The sequence below is a fragment of the Notamacropus eugenii genome, chromosome 3 (genome assembly GCF_028372415.1).
Source record: "Notamacropus eugenii isolate mMacEug1 chromosome 3, mMacEug1.pri_v2, whole genome shotgun sequence".
In the NCBI taxonomy this organism is placed as follows: Eukaryota; Metazoa; Chordata; class Mammalia; order Diprotodontia; family Macropodidae; genus Notamacropus; species Notamacropus eugenii.
Window position 1 is genome coordinate 412,502,905 of NC_092874.1, and position 11,947 is coordinate 412,514,851.

General features: G+C 35.0%; 1 protein-coding gene across 1 annotated transcript in view; it reads left to right on the plus strand.

The window, feature by feature from the left end:
- VWC2 (von Willebrand factor C domain containing 2) overlaps positions 1-11,664 on the plus strand; it is a 188,217-nt gene extending 176,553 nt beyond the window's left edge. Inside the window, exon 4 of the mRNA XM_072598130.1 lies at positions 11,009-11,664. Coding sequence (XP_072454231.1) covers positions 11,009-11,160 — 152 coding nt within the window. The 3' untranslated portion in view covers positions 11,161-11,664. The remainder of the gene's footprint in view (positions 1-11,008) is intronic.
- Positions 11,665-11,947: the final 283 nt, after the last annotated feature.

The window sequence follows — 11,947 nt, forward strand, 5'->3', positions numbered from 1 at the left end:
TGGGTACATGATTTAGGTATAAAGATTGATACCATGAATAAACTGGAGAAGCAAGGAATAGTGTATTTATCAGATCTATGGAGAAGGAAAGAATTCTTTACTAAAGGAGAGATAGAATGCATTATGAAATGCAAAATGGATAACTTTGATTACATTAAACTGAGAAGTTTTTGCACAACCAAACCCAATGCAACCAAAATCCGGAGGGATGTAGTAAATTGGGAAAGAATTTTTACAGCTAAGCTCGGGGATAAAGGCCTCATTTCTAGAATATATAGAGAACTGACCCAAATGTATAATCATACAAGTCATTCCCCAATTGATAAATGGTCAAAGGATATGAACAGGCAATTTTCAGAGGAAGAAATTAAAGCTATCTATAATCATATGAAAAAATGCTCTAAATCACTATTGATTAGAGAGATGCAAATCAAAACAACTCTGAGGTACCACATCACACCTATAAGATTGGCAAACATGACAGAACAAGAAAATGATAAATGCTGGAGAGGATGTGGGAAAGTTGGAACACTAATTCATTGTTGGTGGAGCTGCGAGCACATCCAAACATTCTGGAGAGCAATTTGGAACTATGCCCAAAGGGCTACAAAAATGTGCATACCCTTTGACCCAGCAATATCGCTACTAGGACTATATCCCCAAGAGATCATAAAAATGGGAAAGGGTTCCACATGTACAAAAATATTTATAGCAGCACTCTATGTAGTTGCCAAAAACTGGAAGTCAAGGGGATGTCCATCAATTGGGGAATGGCTGAATAATGTAATGGAGTACTATTGTGCCATAAGAAATGATGAACAAGAAGACTTCAGAGAGGCCTGGAAGGACTTATATGACCTGATGCTGAGTGAAAGGAGCAGAACCAGGAGAACTTTATGCACAGCAACAACCACAGTGTGTGAGAGTTTTTTCTGGTAGACTTAGATTTGTGTAATAACACAAGAACTTCTTACCAAAAAAAAAAAAAAAATCCCAATGGAGGATCTCAAGGCAAAATGCCTGCCACACTCAGAGAGAGAAATATGGAAGTCACTCACATATTGTAGCAGATCATGTTTGTGCATGTGTATGTGTTTGTGTATCATGATCTGATTTGTTATACGATTTTTTTCATTTATCTTAGTCTGACTACATAGCATGACTATAGTGAAAATATACTCAATAGGAAAGTATATGTAGAATCTATACAGAATTGTATGCAGTCGTGGGGAGGGAGGGGGGGAGTGGGGGGTAGGTGGAGGGGATAAAATCACAATTGTATGGCAGTGATTGTTAAACATTACAAAATAAAAAAAAAAAATCTGCCTTCTGACACAGACTACCTAAGTGACCCTGGGCAACATTATTAAACTTCTCAGTGCCCTGCTTTAGACAATTAATTGCACAGAAAGTGCCAATGTATGTTGGTTAAGGGAGTTTCCTCATTGAGAGTTCTGTGTAACAATAAAATTCCAGGTCCCAATTAAAAAAAACTGAACAAAATAACCTTTGAAAGTCCCTACCATGCTAGGCACCATGGTTTACAAGGCAAATGAAAAAATGTCTTGTCCTGAAAAAGCTTACACTGTACATGGAGAAATAAAACATGTTAACCAATAAGTCTGTATGTGCTAAGTTCAGGAAAAGAACACTGACAATGAAGGGAATAAGAAATAAAGAAAAGCTTCCTATGTGCACTGGACAAAAACTGAATTAATAAGAGGGTTGGATTAGAAGTTTCAGCTCTAGATACTGTCATCACCTATGATAATTCACTCTGAGGCAGTGTGGCATAGAGGAGTCCGAATGACCTGGGTTCCAGTTTTGCCTTTTATGTATACTAGCTGTGGATGAGTCATGGCAAAGTTAGAGACACACTTGCTACTTAAAAGAAAACTTCATTCATAACTTCACATAATCCCTTTTTACTCTACTTCCTTAAAGAGCTGAAACTGCATCTTTCATCTCCCCTCCCCACTCCGAGGCTCACCAGACAAGGATCTCTCCCCAATCTCATTCCAGCTTTTGAATCAGATTGGTAGGAAGGGGGTAACTTCCCCTGGTGCATAGGGTAAAGTGCTCATGGGTGCTCTGATGTCCCACCCAAATCTCTCTCTCTTTATATTTCAAATAAACCAAATACCAATCTATTCCAGTCTTTCCTGCTCCTTCCAAAAAAAAGAGAAACTTTAGAAGTTGAGTCTAACAATATACCTTATCAAGAGAGCCACATTTTTTTAAATTTGAATACTCTGCAAAGAACAATCTGAGGGAAAAAGATTTTCCCTTCTTTATCTTTCTTTTCACATTCAAAAACTTGGCCAGAGTTTAGAATGTAGAAATATTTTTTAAACAAAAAGTTCTCAGCTATTAACACCATTACAAAACACTTCACAAACACACACACACAGACATTTAACAAAACATTATGGAGTAGTACACATCAATTTTGAGTTTGAATTACTTGTGGTTTCTAGACAATTTCAGACCTGGTCAAAACTTGTAGTTTCTAACCAATTTTAAGGATTAAATTCCTCCCTAATAAGCTTACTCCAACTTCCAGGACAAATAAGAACCTAGAGGTGTTTGTCTATCTGCACACCAGATGACTTAGGGAAATGCTGGTCACTGTTGAGTCTAAAGTCCCTGCACCCCAGCAACCAGCATAGTCCTTTTCACCTGGGAGCATCTTTGCAATATCCCCAGGGGCTCTCCTCCCCACTATTGCTTGAATCCCTGGGACTCTGTCCAAGTTCACTCATTAGCGTAGGGCCAACCAGGAAACCCCTGGACAGGATATGACCAACAAAAATATTGCCATGCCAAATTTCACTCTGTTAGTAAAAGACCAACCCAGAGTGCAAGTTCTCAGGGTGTCCTGATCTTTGCCCAGTATACTGGCTCACCTGGTCAGCCAAATCACATGCTTGAATGGAGTAAATTGAACTTACAGGGACTGTATTTTTTTTTTTTTTTACAGGAGTACGCTCCCTGTATTTTATCTCACTCTCTCAAGTCAGTGAGAGTAGCCGCATGTTGGGCACCAAATTGTTAGAGACACATTTGGCACACAAAAAGGTGTCAAGGAAAATTTTATTGAAACAGAGTTCAGAGGAATTGAACACTTTGGCCAAAGCCGATCCCTTCCCTCCCCTCCCTTCAGAAGGAGGGAATGCCTTCTAAGTTCATTATGAACAGGTAGCTTCCCAGTAAGACTACAGAAAGACTACAACTTGTTCAGACTAATGGAAGCTTCTTATTGTGTTCCAAATTTTGGATTCAGTACCCTACCATGCCCTGGCCACACGACTTCATATTCTTCTCTCTAATAGGCTTTCCCTCAAACAGCTCATCAAGCCTGCACACAAGTTTCTGACCTCTTCTTGATCGTGCTAGGTCACAACTGTGTGGAAACAGAATTTCCTTGTTTCCCACAGGAATTTCTGGTTTTCTGTTTGGTCGTGTATTTTTTTTTTCTTTTCTTTTTGGTTTGAGTTTTTCTTCTCCTTCAAAAACTGCTCTCTCTCACCACCTACCCCTCTCAAGTGCCCCTGGCAGCTCTTCAAAGTTATAAAAATTATAAAGTTGTTGGTATTCATTAGTGGAAGAAGTTTCCATATACCAGGAATTCCCTAGAACAGAGGATATTGACCTTGGGTTTGTGAATTTTTATTTTTAACATTGTGATAAGTGTGTTTCAATATAATTGAATTCTTTTATAATCCAATGCAATTTTTTTATGCACTTAAAAACATGATTCTGAGGAGTCTATAGGCTTCACCAAACTGCCAAAGGAATCCATGGCACAAACACAAAAAGGTCAAAGACCCTTTCCCTAGACCATGTAATCATAGATAGTTTCCTCACCTATAAAATGGGAAGATTTGAACTATTTGCCTCACAGATTTTTCTGTGATATGAAGTAAAAGGATATTTATCAAAAATTCTCTGTAGCTGCAAAGCCCTATAAGGTTGTGCCATTGGTATTTTAATACTTCTAAAGACAGAAATTTTGTGATTATGGACACTCGTCTTGTTAATAATAGCACTCACTTTTTCTAGAGTGAAAGCTTTCAACTTTACAAAACACACTGCTCACAAGACTGGAAAGCAGTGTAAATATTACTGTTTTGGGAATGAGGACATCAAAGCCAGAGAAGCTGGAACTCACCCAGGATCACACAACTAAAATTCAAACCCAGAACTGCCTTGATTCCAAATCCAACATTCTTTCCATTTATGTCATGCTGATTCTTAGGTGGTACAGTATCCAAGCCCTCCAAATCTTAGGCAAAGACTGCTGTGACCAAGAAAGTCTATTACCTGGTGGCCAACTTTATGATGAACCTCTCTGAACCTGTCTAGGCTAGAATTTGGACAACCATCCCTTGCAGGGTGCATACCTGAGCCTCTGCAACTTGATAAGATTAGTCAGAACTTGTACTCCACTGGCATAGCATCAAAGCCAAGGTCATCTCCATACCACAAGTGGGGTTTCAGAGAAGAACTTTTCTACGATAAGTACTATTTTCATCACTAGAGTAGTTACTGTTGCCTTTGGCTCTTCTTGTTAATTTCTGGTTGCCACTTTTGTTAATTTCTGGTTTCACTGAGATACTGAATATTAGAGACTACTGAGGACAGAATGACAGAATCAAAGAATCCCATTGCCATAAAGGACTATAAATTTTCCCTAGTTCCTAGACAGTCAGTTCTTGGGCAGAAAACCCTGTTACATTATCCTCCACAATTGGCCAACCAACTTATAATTGAAAACCAATTCTGGAAGACAACAATCTTATTGCCTAAACATTCCCTTCTCCAAGCTAAATATGCCTGCTTCCTTCAACTCATTTTCCTATCCTCTGATTTCTAGGCCTCTCTCATTATTCTACTTGCTTTGCTCCAGAAGTGACCCATCTTATTATCAATATCCATCCTGAAATATACTGCCTCGAGCCTAATAGAATGTTCCCTCTTTAATCAATGTGTAGGTCCTACCTTTCATCCCCTTCCCATTTCCTTTGATAAACTAAACCATCTTAATGACTACTAATTCATCTAGGTAATAATTATTATATTTATATAGCTTTTAAATTTTTTTCCCAATTTATATTTAGTTTTCAAGATTCATATTTTTATAGCTTTTTAAAGTTTGCAGAACCTACTTTAGAGGTATCACCTCATTTGATCACAATTCTTTAAGTTAGGTGATATTATTATTTCTATTTTTTTTTAAATCAAAACTTACTAGTACTTTAAACAGTACTTTCTACAACCAAAGGCTACATGAACAAGTAGGATTAATATCCACTGTTACCACTTTTTCCATTTTATCATATTGCAACTCCATGGTGCTTCTCCCCCCTTGAATAAATATACACTTTGCTTTTTGCCTAAGTTTCCTAATACAAATTATTCTCTAAAATGAAATTAAAACATTCAATTCTATAAGGAGAAAAGGTTCTCTGTTTGAATTCTTGATAATTGTTTTCTTTGAACGTTCATAATTCAGAACAAAATAGTAAAAATAATTTACATTTATTTAACAGACATTAAGGGTTGCAACAATTTTTTGCACTCCCTTAATAGATATGTGAAAACTGAAATCTTATCTTTTGCATTTGTAATAGGCTACATTTAATAGAATTCACTTTAAGAGCTAAAAATTACAGCGTAAGAAGAGGAGATGTGGCAATAATAATTTAAATTGAAATCATTCAAAAGTCATAATAATAATATGCCCTGTACCCATGCCTCATCATGACATAAAGGTAACTGTGGGCTTTCAGATTTATGCAAGTGGAAACCAATCTATAGCATGTCCTAGGAAGCTGGAAAGGTTTTTTTGGCATAAAGGTCTAATGAAGAATTCTATGTCTGATATATACAATCCTATTGTTTAAGGAAGCATTCCATTCTCCAGACAAAATATACCTTATTCCTTCCAACTATTCTACACTTTGTTTTCCAGTCCTCATATCCTTCTTTTTGCTGCCCTGTAGAAATAAATGTCCTAGCTTATTTCTGCCCATTCTAAAATATACTGCCCAGAATCAAACAGAATTCTCTCTTCTTAATCAAAATGTAGGTCCTGCCTTGAATTGCCTTCCCATTTACTCTGAACTAATGCTAACTGAACTGATGCTAACCTATTCACATAATGACAATTATTAAGCATTAATGATTATATTTACATTACAATAGAATTATAGTTAGTACAATATAATTAGCATCAATAATGTTAAAAAATAATTTATGTAGTTCTGTAATTATATTTAATTATAACAACTATTATTATTATAGTAAATAATGATTTATTATTATTACAGCTAGTATTTATATAGCTCTTTAAAATTGGCGCAACACTTTACATATGGTATCCCATTTGATCTTACAATGATTTGTTAGATAGAAAAGTTCATTACTTTTGATCATCAGGCCATAAGTGTTTCAGACATACCAGCACGTAAAGACTATCTACCATAAGTAACTGCAAAAGGTGAACTCTTTGATCCTTGAACCCATGACGTGATATCAAACTACATTATTTCCTTAATATTTGAAAGCTGACAAAGAATTTTCACATATATAATTGAATTTGATCTATGGCTAGTATATTTGGTTTATGGTAAATTCAAATTAGTGTAAACTTTACATTATCAAACTTCACAATAGATATATTCACTCTAGTTTTCTCCATACATAAGTCTTTGACATAGAAAACTACAATCCAACAAATTATTTAGTAGATCTACATGGAGACATTTGGCGCAGGTAGAAGCATAAAATAAATGAATTTGTTATTACAACTGCTAATAGGGAAATCACTGGTTAAGATATTGGTGTTTTGGTTACAAAATGAAATGCTATGCCTTCATCTACCTCTTTCATTCTAGGAAGATATAATATACCATTTTTAAGTCTTATTGAAAAAATCATACTTAGAAGAATGGTTTCATCTTTGTGATAGACATACCAGATTTTCCTTCTTTAAAGTTTTATCTGCAAGTGAAGCATTTACTTAGCTTTACTTGTAGTGGCACAAAAGGAGCCAAGGTTCCTTGATGAACCTAGTTCCAAGATGAACCATGAAATGTACACAGACCAATGATAAGACCTACCTGGTTAAAGCAAAAGATAACACCCTCTCTATGCTAGACTATTAATTCAGGTTGGGCTTTCCTTTCTCTTTGATTCTAATTTCTTTGTTTTTTTTGATTCCTCTTCCATGAACTGACTATTAAAATAGTATATTAATTTATTTTAATTCGTGCATAAAAGCTGCATGAAAAAGGTTTTATGTGAGACAAGTTTAAATTAGCAAGTTAGGAATAAAGGATCAATAATCTAGATCCAGAAGAGACCTCAGTGATTAATGACATTAATTCTCTTATTTTACAGAGGAGAAAATAGAGACCTGGGAATGTAAATGACTTATTCAAGGTTAAACAGGCAGTAAATATTGCAATCACGATTTGAATCAAGGTCTTTTAAATCAATCAAAAAGTATTTATTAAGCACGTAAAATAAGTCAAGTACTGGTAAATATCTGGGATCCAAATATATAGAATAAAATAATCCATACACTAACTTCACAGCCAAGTGTTCTATTATATCATATTGTCTCTACAACTCCTAGGCTGGTTTTTATTAATGAACATTTTACATAGTCCTAAGTAGTATAGAAAAGTAGAACAACACTTGATTACATGTTTAAATAAGGAGATTAAAACAATATAAGAGAAACAGTGTTTCTGGTTTTGCAATTTAAAAGTACGGTATGATGTAGACTCCTGACATTTAGCCTTCCAACCTTCCCTCTCTAGTCTTAGTTCTCAGAACTCATCCACTATATGCCATCATATTTTATGTTTTTTTATTATTTTATTTGTTTTCAGTGTTCTACAATCACTTCCATATATCTTAGATTTTTCTCCCCCTTTCCCCACCTTCCTCCTTACCTCCCCACTCCTTCCCTGAGATGGCATACAACTTTATATAGGTTCTACACATACATTCCTATTAAATACATTTTCAGCTTAGTCAAGAATTAAAATAAATGGGAGAAATCATAAAACAAACTAAAACATAATACAAAAGAAAATGATCTGCTTCATTCTGTGATCAAATTCCATAGTTCTTTCCCCAGATGTGGAAGGCATTTTGCCTTGATACCACTGGGAATTATTTAAGTCCTTACATTGCAGTGAAGTACTAAATACACCAGAAAAATTCCACACACACTGTGGTTGTAGCTGTGCACAAAGTTCTCCTGGTTGTGATCCTTTCACTCAGCATCAGTTCATATAAGTCTTTGCAGGACTCTCTGGTCTTCCTGTTCATCATTTCTTATAGCACAATAGTATTCCATTACATTCATATACCATAATTTATTCAGCCTTTCCCCAATTTGTGGGCATACCCTTGATTTCCAGTTTTGGGCCACCACAAAGAGGTCTCCTATAAATATTTTTGTACATGTGGGACCTTTTTCCATTTTCATGATCTCTTGGAGATACAGTCCTAGAAGTGGTATTGCTAGGTCAAAGCATATGTACATTTTTGTAGCCCTTTGGGCATAGTTCCAAAATTGCTCTCCATAATGGTTGGATCAGCTCACAGCTCCACCAACAATGAATTAGTGTTCCAACTCTCCCATATCTTCTCCAACATTTATCATCTTCCTGTTTTGTCATGTTAGTCAATCTGATAGGTATGATGTGGTATCTCAGAGTTGTTTTGATTTGCATCTCTCTAATCAATAGTGATTTAGAGCATTTTTTCATGACTATAGATTGCTTTGATTTCTTCCTCTGAAAACTGCCTATTCATATCCTTTGTCCATTTAGCAATTGGGGAATGACTTATATTCTTATACATTTGACTCAGTTCTCTATATATTTTAGAAATGAGGCCTTTATCACAGACACTAGCTACAAAAATTCTTTCCCAGTCTTCTGCTTCCCTCCTAATCTTGGTTGCATTGGATTTGGTTGTGCAAAAACTTTTCAGTTTAATGTAATCAAAATTATCCATCTTGCACTTCATAATGCTTTCTATCTCTTGTTTATTCAAAAATTCTTCCCTTCTCCATAAATCTGATAAGTACACTATTCCTTGCTCCACTAATTTGTTCATAGTATCAGTCTTTATACCTAGATCATGTACCCATTTGGACTTTATTCTTGTGTACGGTCAGGCACTGGTCTATGCCTAGTTTCCACCACACTGTTATCCTGTTTTTCCAGCAATTTTTGTCAAATAGCGAGTTCTTATCACACAAACTGGGGTCCTTTGGTTTATCAAACAGTAGATTGCTATATTCGTTGCCTAGTGTGTCTTGAGTATCTAACCTATTCCACTGGTCCACCCTTCTGTTTCTTAGCCAGTACCAAGTGGTTTTGATAATTGCTGCTTTATAATACAATTCGAGATCTAGTAGCCCTAGGCCACCTTCCCTAGCATTTCTTTTCATTAGTTCCCTTGATACTCTGGACATTTGGTTCTTCTAGATGAATTTTTATATTATTTTTTTCTAGCTCTAAAAAATAATTATCTGATAGTTTGATTGGTATGGCACTGAATAAGTAAATTAATTTAGGTAGAATTATCATTTTTATTATATTAGTTCAGCCTACCCACAAGCAACTGATATTTTTCCACTTACTTAGATCTGACTTTGTGTGAAAAGTGTTTTTTAATTGTGTTCATATAGTGTTTATGTATATTAGGCCTATATTTGAACTTCCAAGTCTGTCCTGTATTCTAGTCTTATACTTTCAACTACTTATAGGATATCTCCATGGAACGAAATGCCATTTTGTCCAATATTTATATCTACCTTTACATGTATCTTTCATCTCAGTTATCCCATTCCTTTCAGCATTAGCATCGTTCTACTAATCTCCTAGCCTAGATATCATGTAATCATCTTTTTTTTCCTTCATTCCTTTTCCTAACTAATCCATTCCCAAGTTCTTCCTTTAGAATCACTCTTCAATTTACTCTCTACTCTTTTCTCATATATGATAGACTAGATCTGTGTCTCTTCATACCTACCACACTGTGAAAGTCTCTTAGCTTTAGGTTTCTTTGCCTTAAACTCTGCCTTCCATCCCCAATCCATCTTCTATATTGCTGCCAGATAAATTTATTTAAACAGTATTACCATCATGTCATTTCCCAATTTTGCAATCTACTGTGATTTCCTGTTACCTCATATCCAGATGCATCTGCACTATAGTCACTGTATTTATGAAGAAGGCACTTGGCGAAGAAAATTGAATGGCAAGCAAAGTGTACTACACATGAATGCAAGCAAGAAAATCTGACCCCACCATACCTATCCAACTTAATTTCTTCATGGTTTTCCCATAAATATCCTCTATGTCAGTCAGATTAGTGATTTTAATTATATACTGATTAGATTGATTAGTTTATGCTAATTGACATGCTTTGATTATAATTAATTATATTCTATTAATTTTTAGTAGTAATAATAATTTGTTATTGTACCTGCCATATGTCAAGGTCAGTTTTGCCTGTTGTAAGGAAATTATGTATTCATGCAGACCAGCAACTACTCTGTATCTGCCTCTTCATTTTTGAGACTGTACTTGATCCATTATCCTGATAAGAGGTCACACAGTTTCAGAATGAAGACCTCTAAAGATCTTTTAATGGATTTAAGTCCCACTTTGGCAACTTGCTTTGGACAAGTCATTATAATTCTGGCCCTCATTTTCCTCATCTGAAAAATGGAGGGTTTGCACTAAATAACTGGTAAAAGCCCGTTATAATTATAACTTTCTGTGACTCGGGAATTATTGTAAAAAAAAAAAAAAACTTTCCTCATGTTTCAGTGGTGTTGGAACTCCCTCTGTCAATAGTGAAACAGTTCAGGGTTTTATGTTCTCCATTGAATCCTCCAGATGGGATAGTAGATATTACATATAAATTCCTATGTTGCATGGATATAACCTATAATTGCTTTGCTGTATTTCAGGCCCAAACTGTTTTGCAGAAACCACTGTCATTCCTGCTGGAAGAGAAGTGAAGACAGATGAATGCACGATATGTCACTGTACTTACGAAGAAGGCACTTGGAGAATTGAACGCCAAGCAATGTGTACTAGACATGAATGCAAGCAGATGTAAAAAAAATCTACAAATCCAAGAACTCTAATGTTCTGGAGTTTTGTTTTGTTTTTTTTTACAAAAAAAAAAAATTCACTTCAGATGACCCTGGGAAATATGAATAAAAATGAGAAGATTTTTGATGAGAAATAATGGAAAAACACAGGTATTTTGGTTTTCACAGTAACATAATTACTGCAGATGAAAGAAATGAAGATATTAAAAAGGAGAAAAAAAACTTTTGACATAAAACTTCTGTCTAAATAAATGTGCTATTTTCACAGTGAATACACTGAAGAACACTATTAAATATTAATGTATTTCTATAATCCCATTAGAGAGCTTATATTACCTGTTTTCTATAGATACAGATTAAAAAACAATATTGTCAACTGTCCCTACTGTACATCTGCATACCATTTCTGTTCTGATTTGATGAAATGGGAACCTTTGTTACTGATAACACTCGAACACATGTGGTGATTTGGGAATTAGTAAATAACAGGTTACCAAGACTTTGAATTACTTGGTTGCAAACCTATTTTAATATAAGCAATCACTTTCTTTGTTTTAACATTCATATTTCTAATGTTTATCTTCTAAAGAGCAATTTTCAATCACATACATGAAACATTTCCCTCTAAAAATCTTTTGCTGCTTTTAACATTTTCTTTCTCTATCTTTTGGGAAATTGAGGTACAGAAACTACAAAATGCTATTCAAGTAGAGGACATCTGATAAAGCTTGAGTCTCAAAGCTCTTAAAGGGACTTGTCTTAATCTTGAGAACACATTTTATTTTCAAGCAT